The 19,579-nt window shown below is 32.3% G+C and overlaps 1 protein-coding gene across 2 annotated transcripts in view; it reads right to left on the reverse strand.

Annotated features, from left to right (window-relative positions):
• Nucleotides 1-583: 583 nt before the first annotated feature.
• The window catches only part of yellow-b (L-dopachrome tautomerase yellow-b), a 75,907-nt gene continuing 56,911 nt past the window's right edge, over nt 584-19,579 (reverse strand). For both annotated transcript variants that reach the window (XM_088234891.1, XM_088234892.1), the window contains 2 exons: nt 10,207-10,511; nt 584-2,493 (listed from right to left, as the gene is read on the reverse strand). In XM_088234891.1, coding sequence (XP_088091017.1) covers nt 1,367-2,493; nt 10,207-10,492 — 1,413 coding nt within the window. In that variant the 5' untranslated portion in view covers nt 10,493-10,511 and the 3' untranslated portion in view covers nt 584-1,366. The remainder of the gene's footprint in view (nt 2,494-10,206; nt 10,512-19,579) is intronic.

Raw genomic sequence — 19,579 nt, forward strand, 5'->3', positions numbered from 1 at the left:
TGTTAACTTTTGACTCTTAGTCAACTGTGACAATATATAGAAACACATTTTATATCATGAGGTGTGAAATATCGGTAACAATGTATTAACAGAGTAGCTTTTAAGGTGTGGTCATTTATTTTATGGGCTGGTTGGAAATTGCCACATGTCGCGTATTTGTACAAAAGGCCAAATAAATAAATACATTTTCCATAATTTTCTGACGGTTCTGTGACTGTTCAAATAATTATTGTGATAAGAAAATCTGAAAGCTGTGTCTGACAATTTTATTATTGGCATTTCTTTAAATGCAATTTTAATGCAAAATTTCGCTTTCTGTAGATCCAGCTTTTGATGACTGTAAGTGATGATGTTTAAATAGTATTACAATCGATAGTAAGGTTTATAAATAAACACCTTCAACATAACCAATTAAATATTACGAAAATAAAATGATAAGTCAAATCGAAAATAACTTTTATCTATTGTCACTTTTAATTTGTGCTTTTTTTAAACTTAACCAAAGAAAAAACCCTAAACTTACTAGTTAAAAAATAGTATTATATGCAAAGTTTTTGTATCTTTAATTATTTTGTTTATTCGACCAGCTTAGGAAATAGGTAATCAATTAATTTCATAAAATCTTAAACAATCGTTTTTTATTTTACTAATCTTTTTTTTAATTACTTTTATTTCATTTTCTTTTTTAGGGTATTGATAACCACGGAAAAGGATTGATATAACTAAAAGTTAAATAGCCTAATTAGTAGATACATGTTTTTTTTTTAAAGGTAAAAAGGAAATATGACAACACATTCAAACATTTAATTTTTGAACTGACTAACTTGTACCTCGAAGTGTAATCAAATATTTAATTATATTTAAACAAAAAACATTGTTTGATTACGAGTACATTTAACCTGAGGCATAGAAACAGCTATCGTACAATATAAAGATCGGATGAAAATTATTAGATGTAAACACCATTTCTTCAAAAAAATATCGAGTAAAACTAAGGTTTCTAAATAATTAAACTAGTGTTTTTATTCCAGCACATATCAGATCGTATGTAAATAATTATTTATATAGTCGTTAGGTTTTCGAAAAGTTCTATAACGTCGTTGCTATTTCATGTGTTAATACTGAATAACTTATATTTTCCACAAAGTCTTTCCTTTCGCGTTTTACTTTTTCGGCTGTATGCTGTTAAAAAAATAGGAATCACCAGAGCGCTGATGCTCAGCCTAAATATGATGAATATCATTTTATGATAAAAAAAGAGATATAGTTTATTCTTAAAACACTATTGGTAACGGACTCGAAGTCATTCTCACATAATCCTAATGGATATTGAACATGGCATATTGTTTTACACTCCTTTACACTCTCAGTGCATTTTAAAAACGTAAAGATGGACCAGAAATTGGAAAACAACCAAACCGAGGGAATAAACGAAGGACGATGAGGATCCCGCAGTGGTTGGAGGAGTACTCGATTTGGACTTGTCAGCCGTATTAAAGATGTTTGTAAATTTGTTGAAAAGATCTATGCTGAGGTTGGAATCGCAAGCTGTGCCTTTAATAGCGTCCTTGACGGAAGCAGTCAAAATCCTAAAGTTGACATCTTCATAATCTAACTTAGAGTACATGAAAGTCGGGAGTCTATCAGACAACACCCAAAGGTTTCCCTTATCATCTACTTTAACATCATTAGGAAACACCATCGTTACGTTACTCATGTATATTCTACCCTGAGACTCGATTGTATAAGCCTTATTACTGGTTTTCCAGCAAGCCACGGCATTTAAATTGACCAAAGCGTAAAAGAGTACGCCGGTATTTTTGTCTACAAACTCCACGCTGGATTGCGCGTTCGGTCCACGGTTGCCGAGCAGTTTGAACTCGTCGAAACTTTCTTCGGCCAGGCTTTGGTTTCTGAGGATTCTGGTCGATACGGAAAACTCGTTAGTACTAGCTAGAGGGTGGAAGTACAAAGTGCTGAATCCATCAGCACCCGGAGCTGACAAACCAAGCCCAAATAGAGCGTCCTCCCACTGGAAGTTGATTCCTGTGACGGTGAAATCTCCCGAAAGAGGATCAGGGTGGAAATAGTGATGTTTGATTCTCCACGAAGATTCAGACCGCCACGAGTAAACGACTAAGCCGGGTGATCCGAGATCGGCAGCATACGCGAAGCTGTCCTCGCAAGATGTGTCTTCCACGGCGATGTTTGCGAACATGGATTTAGGGTTTATTTGATCACTTGGAATGGTGAATTTTCTTAAAAGCTGATCAGTGCGAAGATCATACACGATTATCTGCGGTGGCGTCAGGGCTTTCGTCGTGTTTAGAATATCCGTGAGTCCACTGTCCAGGGTCCACAATCTTCCGCAACGATCAGCGCGAATCCTGAAGGGGGAGACCAGCTCTCGGGTGCTGTCTGCATCGGCCTTGTGAGCGGCCCAGTTTGGATACGGGATGAGCTTCGGTGAGGCTGCTTCTGTCGTACTTGCATCTGAAATTATAAATTATATTGTTATCCGAAGAATCATGAAAAAAAAATACAGTAAAATAATTTACATATTATATAATTAACTTATTAATGCAGTACGGGTTGAGTAATAAACTGTCTGTTCAACACTTTTAAATTATCGACGACTCAGCGGAAATTTCAATTCGGTGTTTAAAAAACACACTGTTTACACATACTCCATATGTACGTTGTTTGCGCAAACATTTTTTTGAGATTCGTCATCTTCATCTGAAAATATAAGAGTCAAACATTGACATCTAATGAGAATAATATCTGCATACTCTCGGTTCACCTTTAGTTTACTTTGAATACTCATACATCTATTCAAACAGACTCACAATGCACATCTCTCGAACATGTTTACAATTTATTACAAACACATGATTTGTTTTGTAACGCTATGAACACCTTTTAGTGACGACTTGAAAATTCTTTTCATATTGACAACGGAGAACAAACACCGAAACATAATTTTGTGTGACTATTTATGAAAATCATCATTGTTTTTCACAAGATCCTCCGGGGTGCCACCGTTATAAATTTTGGGGTCTTCTTCAAAAATAATTATTCAACTGGATAGCATAGACACACTGATTTTATTTCATTAGTAATGTCAATGAAATCCTACTGCAATTCAAAGTCAGTGGTCATGCCAGGAAATATGGTCACATCCACCAAATACAATCTATTATCACCTAATAACATATTAGTCTCAATATTTTTAATTTGTACAATATTTTGAGTTGGTGTGTCAATCAAGCTAATGACAGGTTTGAAACGCCTAGACTTCCATATTTCCTTCACAAAACTGTTCTGCATCTCTGTTGTAATTTATCAACATATTAATCTGTTCGATATTTATTGGGTAAAGCAAATTTAATTCATTTTTCTTTGTATTTAATGATAAGTTATTGCAAAGTGACGAGTTTGAAACCTTTAAACCATAATTTATCCCGTTGTTTTGTCATTGTTTTAGATTATTTATTTATTTGGCTGATTTATATAGCGCCATTTTTGTAAAAAATCACAGCAAGGGCGCTTTACAATTGTATATCTAAACTTACATTCTAACTAAACTTAAGTGATATATTATATTTCCAGATTTAAAATTGAGGGTATGATAGTTTAAAGAAGTGGGATTTTAGTTGGGATCTGAACTAACTGGGACTGTCGATGATTCGTAAGTTTGAAGGCAATTGGTTCCAGGCAGAGGGGCCGGCGGCGGCAAAAGCACGATCTCCAAATCTAGTGTTTGGGGAGCGCCGGATTTCGACAAGTTTTCCTCTTCCTTTGTTTTGTAACGCTATGAACACCTTTTAGTGACGACTTGAAAATTCTTTTCATATTGACAACGGAGAACAAACACCGAAACATAATTTTGTGTGACTATTTATGAAAATCATCATTGTTTTTCACAAGATCCTCCGGGGTGCCACCGTTATAAATTTTGGGGTCTTCTTCAAAAATAATTATTCAACTGGATAGCATAGACACACTGATTTTATTTCATTAGTAATGTCAATGAAATCCTACTGCAATTCAAAGTCAGTGGTCATGCCAGGAAATATGGTCACATCCACCAAATACAATCTATTATCACCTAATAACATATTAGTCTCAATATTTTTAATTTGTACAATATTTTGAGTTGGTGTGTCAATCAAGCTAATGACAGGTTTGAAACGCCTAGACTTCCATATTTCCTTCACAAAACTGTTCTGCATCTCTGTTGTAATTTATCAACATATTAATCTGTTCGATATTTATTGGGTAAAGCAAATTTAATTCATTTTTCTTTGTATTTAATGATAAGTTATTGCAAAGTGACGAGTTTGAAACCTTTAAACCATAATTTATCCCGTTGTTTTGTCATTGTTTTAGATTATTTATTTATTTGGCTGATTTATATAGCGCCATTTTTGTAAAAAATCACAGCAAGGGCGCTTTACAATTGTATATCTAAACTTACATTCTAACTAAACTTAAGTGATATATTATATTTCCAGATTTAAAATTGAGGGTATGATAGTTTAAAGAAGTGGGATTTTAGTTGGGATCTGAACTAACTGGGACTGTCGATGATTCGTAAGTTTGAAGGCAATTGGTTCCAGGCAGAGGGGCCGGCGGCGGCAAAAGCACGATCTCCAAATCTAGTGTTTGGGGAGCGCCGGATTTCGACAAGTTTTCCTCTTCCTGAATCAAATGCTGACCTAAGAGTAGATTTTTATGTAATTAAGCTATGATAAATGTACTCTAATTATTTAAGTATGTTTAATTAATAAATAATAACTGAGTACTGTATTATTTTATTGTCTATCTCACTTGCAATCTTTGATTTATCAAATCAGGATGGATATTTTCAAATGACCGCTTCGCCATTCTGTCATCTCCATGAATAACTTTGCAATACTATTTTAGTAACACTCCCACCCACGTTAACAATAATTTGAGTATGTATTATTGGTTTGCGAACCTCTTTAGGTGACGCCTGACAGGACGAGAGAATATAACAGCGCGGGTACACGCCGCTTCCGAGAATTTAAATTACTTATTAGGTCCAACAGACTGCAGCGTATCGGTTTTACAGAACCATTTATGAATACAATCAACATCCATACGATTTGCTAATTCCTGACAACGAAATTTAAAAATAAAAAACAAAAAACAGTAATATTTCTAAAAACAATATCCACGTTTGTTTTCATTGCATTAAATACAAACTAAGGCTAACTACAGATACATCAGGGGCGAACCGTGTATAGAAGCGATTATGCGCAGTTTACCATTATATTTGACTGACCATTATAATGTTTTATTGTAACTTTATTTACAGAAAAACAAATAAATAATTACCATTTATTTTAAATCATTTCCACCGTTTGTATTTTTATCCTAATATAAATATGAATTTTAATAAAACGCGCCCAGCGCCTGCGGTGAGCCAAGAAACTAGCCGATTTTTCCAGATTATTTTTTCATACAAACAAGTATACTATATTTCGAATGTCCAGTGCGAGTTTTTTCTCCTAGATTAAACTTGGAGATTACACAAATTATTTGAAGATTCTTGATTTGGAAAACAGTATTTCAAACATTGTTTTTTAAGGACTATTTTTCTTTGAGAAGGTACTTTTGACATAAGACCATAATTACTTTCATGCGTCATACTGCAGGACATATAGCGCTCCACGCGGCCGTTTTTAGAACTATTAATTACTAGAACAAATCGCCCAGTTGACATTTCAATTGAATACCTAATATCGACTGAATTCATAGTGGTATTTTTTATTTATTTTTTAATGAATAATAATGATGATAAATGGATAATATATCTATATGATATAAAATATCACGAAATTACATCGTTTGAGTTAATTTAATGGATGAGAGTTGTTGTATCACACAGAACCACAGAAAAATATCAATCTTTAGTATATATTACTTACATTATATTATGAACCTCCTATGCAGGTACAAATATATGTTTTTTTTATAGCTTACCTGTAAATAAAATCACCATTTGCCACTGAGATACATCTACATAAATAATCATTATTTTTAAACTCATGAACGCTTGGCGTATTCGGGTATACATCATCAGATAAATAATCATGTAAAACAAAAGAAAAACTGTCGAAACTGCCGTTATACATCGCGGACTACTGGTCAAAGGTTTTCTCCCAGGTCAACTATGAACAACCTGTAGCTCAATCACTAATAACTATCGACGTGCTTAAAAACATGTTAAGCATTTGAGCGTTCACAATAAACAATAATGAACATGCTTAAGTTATCACAGTCATAAGTCAACGCGTGTGTGATCTCTAAGTCAACGCTTGTGTCGGTTTGTTTTTTGTTTTCCTCGTAAATAAATATTCACTGGCGAAAAATCGGCGTTTACTATAAAAAATAATACAATATATTGCATTTGGAAAATAGTAAGGAGTATCTAACACGAAAAAATTAAAATTAAATTACAATTACTATGGCTACTGCTTTTTTTAACATTTGTCTTGCCAACTGCCGGCTGAATGCAATTAATTGCATGATGAATAATAAATTAATAAATAAAAGCAGTTTTGGAATCTTTTCCATATTTGCACCGGTGAAATTCAAATATGTGATTGCGCAGCAGGATTATGCGTCGCGAAACGTAAATATTTTGACATTCAATATTAGGTGTTTACGGATGTTCCATTCGCGTATCACATATCGCGAATATGATAAACAATCATGGTGAGAAATTGTTATCACGTCGCTTATTAGCACGTCGATAGTTATTTGTGATTGAGCTACTGGTTCCCATTTTTTAACACAGTTAATTACAACTACTTGAAAACGCCCCTTTTATTAGTTTTACTTTAAGCATTTTATCTATACTGTACTCAAAATTCGTTTATTTAGTGAGGTATCATATGTAGAAAATTGCCTTAATAACCATCTCACAATTGATGAGAGTTTTTATTTATTTATTTACTTAAAAGCAGCTTATTACACATTATTTGAGACACAAGTCCCAATTCCATGGGACTAAAAGTCCTGTATTAAGTTGGGACAAGCAATTAAATTCAATATCGTCTGCATAAATTTAGTTTTGCATTTTTCCTTGTATGTATTTGTTTTTTTACCTTTGCAAATAACTGTTTCGTTAAGATTTTTAATGAAATATCGGGTGCCTAGCTAAATCGTATAAATGCATATTTTTTTTAAGAAAATGGTTGAAAACATTCAAATTAGTCAATGAAATTACTTGATAGATCTTCACTATATTTTATATTTAAAAAAATATAGTAAATGACAGGTTTACGCTTTACCCCACATAGTTTTATGGATCATTTATGGGTTTCGTTTTTATCATTTATTATTTAAATATGTAATTATCTCTTTAAAATATATTCACTAAAATACCTACTACTTTTACAAAATACTAAAATTTCGCAGCCCATTTTAAAGTGAAAATTCCTTGAAAACCATACTAGTCTGATGATGTCGCGAGAGCGATGAAACCGGTTATTAGTCCTGCAAACTTAGTGTGTAAAAGTGTCAACTTATTTATTTTATTTTATTACTAATTACAAATTTCGTCGGAATGCTGATTAATTCATCTAAATGCATTATTGAGAATCTTATTCATAGAAAAATCAGTTTGAATTTTTGACTCGACAAAAGTATTTTTAACATATTTTGAACGTAATACATACTCATGAAATTATCTTAGATCCTTTACATTATTTAAAAAGAAGGGATTTAAAAAAAAAAAAAAAGAAGGTAAATTTCGTCGGTTTTTATACATGCTCTTATTCTTTATGGTGGGGGCCAGTGCTATGCAAGCTCCTGACGTCACTGCGACCTGTGAAGATCTATTGTGACGGGTCACCGTGAATAGTTCTCGCCCTCCAAGCCCAAGCCTATAAAGAGCCTGGCTACTGTGTGGAAGGCGAGTTTACTTCATACATGCTCACTTCGAAGCTAAACATCGAAGGATTTATTTATAATTTTTATACTCGAAAAGTTATTATTTTTATACTCGAAAAATTACATATACTCGTAACTCCATTTTTGCCTCGTTTTCTATTGTTTTTTTCATTTAAAGGATTTTATCAGTACACCGACGATTTGTTCAATTTGTATTATTTTTCTCTATGGTTTTTTTTAAAAATTTAGTTCAAAGTAACTGTACTCAATTTCATGTCAGCTGCGCTAAAGAGTCTCACTATGGTCCATTGTCATAATGACCTTATATTCAAAAACCCACAAAGTTCACTGACACTATTGGTGACTGTTGGGAAAAATACATTGACACGAAGTCAACAAATGAGCGTTGTTTTAGCGATTAGACCAGTGTTTCCCAAGGTGGAGCGTACGCCCCACCGGTGGGGCATAACGTCTCGGAGGTGGGGCACCACGCTTCAGAGATGGACACGTCGGCATTCCACATATAAAGGGGAATATAAAGGGGAATACTTATCGGTCATACAAAAAAATGCCTGAGATGTAAAAAAATTGAAATGTACGCCAATTTGTACTTAAAATATAATGAAACCCGTTACAATTTCAATAATTATTTAAAAACACAGAAACTGTGCAGGAACTGTGTAGGAATAATGACATGGATTTGCGAAGAAACTATCACAAAATATCCTAATATTACTTTGAATGCCAGAAAATTATTATTACCCTTTCCCTCATCTTATTTGGTGGAATGTGTAGCGCTCAGCCTCCGTACCGGCTGGGCGTGAATTATAGTTTCTCTCTCCAATCGTAGCTTAAAATTCGAAATTAAATTGTTGACTGTTAAACAAACATTGTGTTAGTGTTTATAAGTGGTCGATGTGTAGACAAAAAGTGGAAAAAGAAGGCTATTCATTTTAAAGCATTATTTTGCGTGATTGGTGGTCGCATACATAACTCAGAAATTCTGATGGATGTAGGTCTGTTCGTACCTGATAACTATCTTCGACAAAGACAGCATCGATTGTTTTACCTACCACGATGCAAAACCAACCTGGCAATGGTTATGCCGGTTGGTAGAGCAATCTTGCTACATATTCGCATCGCCTCGGATGTCGAAATACTTCACGACAGTGGGCCTTCCCTTAGGAAAGCACTTTCTAACTTTTAATTCTTCTTTTTACATTTTGTTATAATATTTTAATAACATAACTATCTACTGTCATTTGTGATCTCTTATTGTATTTAGAATGTATTGGGTCTTTTTTCTGTAATGTTCTAAATATCTGAATAAATGAATGAAATGAAAGAAGGCTGGGAAACACTGGATTAGACCATTCACAATACGTGTATTTCTATATATTTCTGAAGGTTCGGGTAGATGCTAAATGCATAGCTTAAAAGTTTTTTTTCGTATTTGTTAACCAATTAACTTATCCTTATGCTTTGATTTAAAGTATAATAAATTAATATTTCAAGATAAAATTATGTTAATTATGTCGTCGCCGTTCAGGATAAAGTCACGAACCCTAAAAATGACAGTTTTTAATTAAATATGTCATTTGAAGTGTAAAATTATGTTTCTTGAGAGGCAAACGTCATTAAGGTTAGTTTTTAAAAAGTTGGGTAAATCCATTTTTTTTGTTTTTTTACTATGTGACTTTATATTATAACATACTAATAAATAAATAAAAAATATGCTTAAAAATGTTTATTTAAATAGAAATTAATTTTTAGCGACATTATGATGATTATTCCTAATATTTTCTTCATTTTACTAACTTTTATAGCCCTCATTGTCCAGATTATAAACAAGCAAAAGTCACTTATCAAAAATGTTGCCACCTTACTTAGTTAAAACCTCCCAGAGATTTTACAATGTATCAGACAGAAAATGTTATTGAAGGAATTTATTAAAAACACATGAATAAATTATGTTGTGTACATAAAACCTCCTAAACGTAAAAATATGATTTTTCCCCGGTCTCCAAACTTTCGAATTGGTATTTCTCAAAATGTTTTTTTTTTATTTGTGACTTTTGCCTGAACGGCGACAATATATAACCATTATTTTTATATTTTATTCTATGTCCGGACGAATAAATAATAGAGTTGTGTGAATGAAATAGAACAAAAAACCTGGACGAGTCAATTTTTGCAAAGATGATAACTCCGTACAGAAATCTCTTACTCTGTTAGGATGTCGATTTAAGTAAAAGATTGATAAATTACTTAGAAACTTACTTAGCAAAGACACATATGCGAGTGACGCGGGGACACCATCTTTCCACCTCGGTACTGTGACGAATAGTCGGTCTTCAAACACTTCCAAACCAACCGGAATATTATTCTCTGGAATGAATTCTCCCGTCCTGATGGCTTCTTCTCTCGCATCTTCATCAGGGAAGGCGAAGTCCATCTGCTTCCACTCGAAGGCCACCCTCAAGTTGTCCATGGCCAGGACTTGAGTAAAGAATAAGAAGACCAAGGCCATTTGGTAAACGCCATTTTGAATTGCTGACGACGCCATTTTGACGGCCGTCACTGTCCTGCAAATAAAAATTAACCAACTTGATTTAAATGTAAAAATACATTCTTCAGGGCCAGTTGTTCCAAAAAAATAACCGTTAAATAATTTTAAAATGAACAAAATTAATTGCATGAAAAAAAGTAATATTAAGTTACCCATTTTGCTTATTTTTATGAAAACTGCACAATTTAGTTGATATTTTTAATTTTATTAAATTAATATGCGCTGATTATGTTTGATTTGGGTATCATATTTTTAAACGAATATTGTTTATTTTATATTTTCTTAATGCACCTATACATCTTTAACGCAGTGTAAGGGATATGAAAGTAAGCTACCAAGATATATTTTGTTGTCCTTTAATAATAAGTAATATTTTTATGGTTTCTATTTATATATTTTTTATTTCCTTTTTAATTACTATAAAATAAAAAAGTACCTTATAATCTTTTACAAAATAATTTCATTATCTCTTTCTTATATTACCCAAAAATATTATACTTGTCTATTTATTATACGAGCAAAAATTCACAAACATCTCTTGTATACCCACGAACAGGCCATGCCTTTGTGGGATTTTTGTTTACTATTTTAACTATTAATATGTATTTCATTGCTCTCTAATTATCCTCTTTTGTATACTCTGTTTTACCTCGTATGTATATTGTAAAAAAAAAAACAAAAAAATACATTCATAAAAAATATTAAAAAGTATATTATCGAGCCCTACACACGTTTTCCCGGCATTGTAACGCAAGTGGGATGTTTGCTACTGCTAGACTTGCTCATGGGATAGACTTTTGCAATGCCAGATAGCAGACCTCACAGAAAGGCTGGGGAAAATCTTAAATATTATAATCAGCCTACTGGGAATCGCTATCATTCATGGAAGTCACTGGGTGGAACATTACTGGGAATCTATGCCGTGGAAATCTATGAAATACATTTTAATTTAGATAATGCTACTTTACTTTTTAGTTCTAATGTCTTTAAACCCTTTTTGATTTATTTTATTTTAAAAGCACTTGTTTTAATTTTTTTTATTTCTGTTTTAATTTCATACTAATAATGTTTTTCTTTATTTTATTTTAATAATGGTATAATTCATAATAGTAATGGTTGGGTATTGCCCTACCCGCCCCGAGCTAAAATAAAAATATTATATTATTATCAATAATACTAATTGTTTATTCATTATTATTTACCCAACTATTGCAATGCAGAAGGCATTTTCATCTAGCTGTAAATAACTTAAGAAGTGGAATATGAATTCCGATAGAGCAAGGTTTATAATACGCGCTTAAACCCAAATGATTTAGTTATGATTATTTTCAAAATCGTACATGCAATTTTGAACAAACAGATTGGCATATGAAATGTTTACAACACAACCTAAAATAATACACAACAAAATAATATACAGGGTGTTCTTTAAACCCTGTCACATCCGAAACCATGGTGATCAGTATGAGCAAGAAGACATATTGGCACATCAAAATATTTTTTAGAGCGAATATTAATAATATTTTTTTTTTTTTTTTTAATGGTTGCTAACTTCTGCAGGGAAGAAACGAGGAGGGGGTAGGGGGGAGTCTGACACGCCGTTAACCGCGCGGCCGCGCCCCCTTCGCTTCTCTCCTGCAGAAGTAAGCATCCATTTGTTCTTTTTAATATTTTATTTTTACAAATTTTCTTCGTTCTAAATATTTTTTTAATATGCCAATATATCTTCTTGCCCATACTGATCATCATGGTTTCGGATGTGACAGGGTTTAAAGAACACCTGTATATATATATACAGAACGACCCATGCATATAATAATTTAAATATATCGATTCTACAATCTAAATCCTATGGCGTGACGATTTGTGATTATCAAATATCCAATCCCCATGATTAAGCTGATATGTCACAATATTACAAGCAACAGATCCATAAACCAAACGCCCAAGCCAGCACAGCGGTGCGATCATGAATGTCTATACACATCTGCATTTTTATCGATTCAATATTTTTTTACATATTGTTATTATAATGGTATATGGAACATAAATTGAAAATAGTATTCAGCACCTAATATTGAGGTAGATTAATTGTGTATCAATCTATTTATATTCGAAGAATGTGTTTTAACAAGTTTTGAACCTACCAACATTTCAATTCTGTAGGTAGGATAAAAATATCCTAAAATTAAATTTAAATAAATACAGAATAAAATAAATTTACAAAATCTATATTAAACAAGAAATTGTATGTAAAATATTTTTTAAATATATTTTTTAATTAGTATGTATAATAATTTTTACCATGTACCATCGTGATATTATTAGTTAAAAAGAACTTAGAATTAAAACAAGAGAAATCTGAATTTAACTGTAGATTTATTTATCAAAATAATTCAAACAATGAAACCATCAAGCCGATTTTACTATAAGGTAAGGAGAGATGATAGAACGCCTTGTCACTCTGTCTTTACTTAGAGATCTCGCTTCCTCTACATTTATACATACATTCTTATGCACGCGCGCCGATTATTCTGACTTTTGACATGTCCACCTCTAAATATTTGCTGGATTTGGTCAAGCTATGTCTTTTTTGGTCTTCGGTCCTGGATATCTGCATCCATCAACATTCTCATTGTTAATCTTTTAGCCAATTATTCGCTGTCCATTCACTCTACATGCCCAAACCAACGCAGAATGTGTAAAATAAATCCAGAAATACGGTGTGTAAAGTGATCACTGAAATCAAAATATTTATCTTAAGGACGTTGAATAACTAATAAAAAACATCAATTTTTCTTCCTTTTTTTACTCGACGATGTCACGAAAGTGATGAAACCAGTCACTAGTTATTCCAAATTTGTGAAGTATCACTTGTCTATCATTTCTATAATAAATTACAATAAACTTTAATCAAGAATTTTCACTTATAACATTTTTCTTCCAATCAAACATATTTGTACGAAGTTTGATATCGTAGTTATTCACGTAATATAGACAAAATTTTGTGACAAACGTTTATATGGAACGTCCGACTTAACTACGTCGATACATCTGTCGATAGCTATTTATTATCGCATGACAGTTGTTATTAATAGTTATATAACGGTACAGAGAAAAAACGACACACTAGTAGCGACTTTTATGCAATAACTTCTGCGCAGTCAAGAATAAGCGAAACCAGTTTTTCGGCTTCTGAAACGTACAAATATGTATGTGCGAATTTCAAAATTACACATTTAAAATACTGACTTGGTTTCAATTTTACTTTTCATTAATATATTTACTATTAGTAATGTTTTTTTCCTTTTTATCGAGTCAAGGTGTCTGTCAAGTGCAATATATTTACGATACTGGTGAATATGTAAATTAGGTAATAGTTTTGATGATTAAATCAACGAGGCATTATGATAAACCATTATGGATTTAATATTTTTGTTTCTACAACTACCTACTAACTTTTATTCTACTTAAAAAACTAAACAAAATTTACGTGTATGTGAAATGTAATCAATCAATAAATTTAAAAAATATTTCTGTGAATTAGAAATCGTCAGAAAAAAAAGTTTCAAGTTTTATAAATGAGATATGAACTCATTTGCTTTTTCAGCTTATTTTTTATATTTTAATGTATGAAGCATTTAATTTTTTTAATATAAGACTGTCGCGATAAATCCCGGTCACTGATGAAAAATGTAAATAAATTTGAATTAAACTGAACACACTTTTTTTATTACATTTAAAATGAATTTTCATATAGAAAAATCAGTACACAAACTCACAATTTTAAATATAACTGATTAAAAATACATTTATTGATAACAATAAAATAGTTTTTAAATTAAAACAATAAGGAAAAGCATTTTTGAGAAGGAAAAATGGTATTCCTTGCATTTTCTGGTTCACAGGCCACTTTACTCACTGTGTAACGTTCACAATTTTGCTTGTGTTCGGATGTTTGAACATCCATATTTCTTAAATTCTTCCAGCTGTTTTTTAAAGAAGATTTTAATGAAGCGAAAGGGCCAAAAACTTTTTTTTTCGAAGGAATTCATGTAAATTAATTATTTCACATACTAGGCAACGCCTGACACCAGCTAATGAGAAACCAGTCATAAGCCTTTAAAATGCCTTTACATTCATATTTCCTTCTCTGAAGTGTTCTTCATCTCTGTTGTGATTTGAGAGATTTTTTTTACAAAAGCTGCGTAACTGGAATTGATTTTTTTCCCAGTATCCGCATAATATAATGTTCTCCATCTCTGTTGTGATTTGAGAGATTTTTTTACAAAAGCTGCGTAACTGAAATTGATTTTTTTCTCAGTATCCGCAATAAACATTCTGTATTAAAAATAAATTAAACATTTGTTTTGATCACAATATTGTTAAACATTTTTTTTGTAAAAACACTTTTTTTTGTTCATTTTAGTAACTCCAAAATCATGAAAAAAAGAAAAAAAATCCAGTCCTTTGCCAAAAATATTTGGACAAACTCAAAATATTGCAATAAAATAGGGGTATACAACTGTACTCAAAGAACATATTCTACCTAGATCTTTCTAGAATTCGAGCAAGCTAATCCAGTCGACGTCCTACTTTGCCAAGACGAAGAGAATAATTAAATACAAAAAGATATAGATTCAAAAGAACCTCAAGTCGTTTAAACAATGTTCAAATTATTTTTCACAAAAAGAAATAATGAAGTATGGTGTGAAAAATAAGATTTAAAACCAAAGTATAAAAAATACCTACCAATGTTAAATATGATTTCTAATTTTGGTTATGCGCAATTACAACATTGCATTTTTAAATACGTATGTATAAATAATGTTTTATTATTTTTTATCGCAGTCGAGAATTGTTAACGGTTGAAAATTAAATCAAAACTTATTTAATATCCGTTATCGCTTCTGCTATTAAAGTTAACACGATCAATACATGCACAATATTATTTTACAGTGATGTCGTTTTGTTAAATCGAAGTATAATTCAATAAGTATGCTACAATAATTAATGATAAACGAATAATATTTTTTTTTAAACACGGCTAGAACAGAAAAATGAAGAAGCGCTTTTCATTGACTGATCTATTTTAAAAACAATGATTAAATGCATGTTAAACATCCCGTTTACGTCCCGTAATCTCGACATGCGTCCTTATTATTACATTCGACATAAGATAGACTGCAAAACACTTATTGGTATTCTGCTCTAATTAGACAATTAATTTTATTCTTGTACTTTCTAAAAAAAACTGATTCATTATTGAAATTGAGTTGAATAATACGAGACTTGTATAAATTTAATTGAATCAGGTGCACTAAATTCTGACTTTGGCTTATCAAAACATACGAGGTGTGTACAGAAAATAACGGGAATTTTTTAATTTCGCTGGTTTAGAGTCCGTTTGACAATTTTCATAATGTTGGTATACATGATCTTAAAGTATGCTAAAATTTTCAACTGTATTTATTATTTACTTTGTCTGTGGCAGCCGCTAAGGTTAGACGTGTTCGGCATGCTCGGCGATTTTCGTCTTGGCCATCCAGAATGCCTCCAGTGGGACGATTGAGCCTTAGTTTCAACGTCATATCCGGGAACCCATGTTTCGTCACCTGTCATAACGCGTTTCAGTAATTCTGCATCGTCGTTGCCTTCATTTCGTGACACCTGATCAACTTCCATTCGCCGCTGTTTTTATTAGAAATTCAAAAATTTAGGAACAAATGTTGCTGCCACGCGTTTCGAACCCAAAACATTCGAAAAAAATTGATGGCATGACCCAATGGATATGTCAAAATCATCAGCGATATCTCTGATTGTGATTCGGTGATCGTTCATAACCATTTCATTCATTTTTCATCGGTTGTTGATATGCTGGGGCGTCCGGGCCGTTTGTCATCTTCAACGTCTTCACGGCCATCTTGGAAACGCTTATACTACTCGAAAACTCTTATTTTACTCATATAGACTCATCATAGGCCTTTGTTAATATTTCGTTACACTTAATTTTATTTTTTACATAAAATTTTATACAAAGTGGGATAGAGGGAATATGGAAGGAGGTAATAAAAAATAAACCACAACACTCAGACAATTGAGAAAAAAATCTTTCTTGGATTTTTTTCTTGCAACTGGCGGGAATCGAACCCGCGACGCCAGTTTCACAGTTGGCCGTCTAACCAACTGCGCCACGGCGCCTGCATTAATTCTATCTTCCAATTTGCCAGGTCAACAAATAAATAATTAGTCAAAAATGTGACGTAATATCATACATAATAAAAATAGTAAAAAGGTAATTATTGAAAAGGACACAAAATACCGAACACTGTCTAAGTGAGACGGAAGGTCTATTAATGTCCGGATTCTTTTGAATGCTTTTTTTGTGGTTTCATCTTCATTAAGCAAATGCGGAGAAGTTCCGTAACATGGCCCCAGCCGTCTACCTTCCAGATCAACACACTATAGTTAAAGCAGTTGGAAGGAACATACTTTTTGCAGCATATATTTATGTCTTGTAAATGATCGGGAAGGCAAAAAAACAAGCAATTCCCATTTTAAAAAATTGTAAATAATAATAGGATTTTCCGGATTACCGGTTTACAGATCATTATGTACACGTTTATCTACGCAATAAACAAGTTTTTTTGCACTTCGTCTACCAAATTAATGGCAAATAGAAAAATATGAAATTTCTAGTCACAAATGTAACGGTTGGATGTGAAACAATAATTAATAACATAAACCTGCATACTAAAATGCCATTTTTTCAGGCTTGTCTGTCCAATAAACAGGACCATCGATATAAACTGTGATTACATGTGTACTGTGTACAATTTCATAATATTCAAACATTGAAGAATATTGTATATTATTATTTAAACATAGCGCAATTTCTCATTATCAAGAACAATTCTATTGTTCAGGCATTATACGATTTTATAATATACCTCCAACCACTGTATTATTTTACGATGTTCGAACCTCAGAGTAATAATGCGTAAACTTATAGAGAAGCCCTATCACTATGTTTAATAAAACGCAAGCGATGTTGGTTTGTTGCTTAGCAACAAATTGGTGGCCGCTTTGTTTTATTTTACAACATAAACATAACGGTTCGATCGGATGCTTTTGTAGCTGTGGTTGGTTTTGTTTGTAAATAACTTGGATATTTACGTTATAATAAATAAAAATCGACTATGGTAAATTGCAGTATGTTTGGTTGCAGCAGTAGGAGCGTCAAAGGTGTTAAAAGAGTCAGTTTTCAGAGGTAATTGATTTAGAATATGTTCCTATGATTTACATTGATTTTTGGCATTTATTAACCCGACACGTGTGTTATGTTGCTTAAAAACTTTCCTTATATCAACATATTTACTTCAGATACTATTTTTTCTCAATTTAGGAGATAAATTTGTGAATTAAAGTATGTTTACCGTTGATAATGACAGTTGATTACGGGCAATATGTCGGGGCCGCACTAGGCATCCATATAAAGCTTGAGTTTTTATCGAGTAGAGGTCGATTCAAATTTTACTAGAAAATATCAATGTTAACCTTAAAATGGCATTTTAAATGACGTGTCCAAATTTCAGGCCGCTGGTTCTCTTATTCCGATTATATTTAAACATTTCAATAATTTACAACGATATATAGTATCAAAAGCTTTAGGAAAATCAATAAATGATATTAATACGAGTTTTCTATTATTTAGTTCATTATTAACGTAATTAGCAAAACTTTGGATTAACTGCATTTTAATTTCAATGTCTAATTATACTGCATTTCAATTTCAGTGGAATTTCGCCCTGAGGTATAATTTTATTTATTAAATGCATTACAATCGGTCCTAGAATATTGACATGTTTTTCAATATCAGCCATTCTAGTTTGATCAGCTCCTGGTGCTTTCGAGTTTTTCATTAGCCTTACGATATTGATGATTTCAAATAATTTTGCTTTAAGTAAGTATAAGCTGTGGGGGAGCTCTTCAGATATTTATTTATCGATTTTCAGTAACATTTGAAACACATTTTTAGAGAAATACTCAGCAAAATCATTCGAGACGTTTTTATCATGTATAATGTATCGCATAGTATTATACTATAATACAAAACAATAATTGAACAACAATAACAAAATTGTAAATTCAATATGGGATTGCCCTGAACTGTTATCTCTCATCAACTGCAGGGTGCCTAGAAGAATGACTAGACAGGTGCCACCGTTTTGTAGAAACAATTCACGGACAGTGTATACTTGTAATGCCGTATTAAACGACTTCACGAACTCGGCAATAGTTATTCCCACGTATCTTATATATTTGGTGTAGGGTATTGTTCCTATAGAACAAACCTTTTGAACTTTTTCAAAGATGGTGAATGGTAATTATATTTATGGCGTAAGTATAGCCTGTGAGCTCGCCAATACATGACAGATGACATTAACATAACCATAGAAAAACATAGCAGTTGAGCTCTCAGAAGTAAAGCAACGTGAATGCAGCAATGCTTGAACTACATGTCAATAATATTCTAATAATAAAGAATATTATTTGGCCATACGGAACTTTAAAGCACACCTTGGTTTAATTACTAATAGTATTTTATCGGTTAGGTAGGTGTATTTAAAAAAAATGTTGCGTACCTGAAAAAAGCACAAATAATTATGTTTTTGTAAATGATGTCAGTAGCGACACTCAGAGAGTGGCTTTATGACAATTTGACATTTTTTATAAGAAATTCATGGCGTAGCCGAAATACTGTTATAAAAACGAGGATGTTTTTGTTGATTGACGTTAGCAGGCGCTACCCAGGGGCGACTTTGTGACGTGAGAAATTATTTAAAAAAAGAGATTCATGGCGTAGCCGAAATATTGTAATTAAAACGAGGATGTTTTTGTTGATTGACGTTAGCAGGCGCTACCCAGGGGCGACTTTGTGACGTGAGAAATTATTTAAAAAAAGAGATTTATGGCGTAGCCGAAATATTGTAATTAAAACGAGGATGTTTTTGTTGATTGACGTTAGCAGGCGCTACCCAGGGGCGACTTCATGATGTGATGAAATTATTAATTTAAATATTT

Source organism: Micrasema longulum, unplaced genomic scaffold, assembly GCF_059751315.1.
Source record: "Micrasema longulum isolate JH-2025_06_02 unplaced genomic scaffold, ASM5975131v1 h1tg001298l, whole genome shotgun sequence".
NCBI classification, from domain to species: Eukaryota; Metazoa; Arthropoda; class Insecta; order Trichoptera; family Brachycentridae; genus Micrasema; species Micrasema longulum.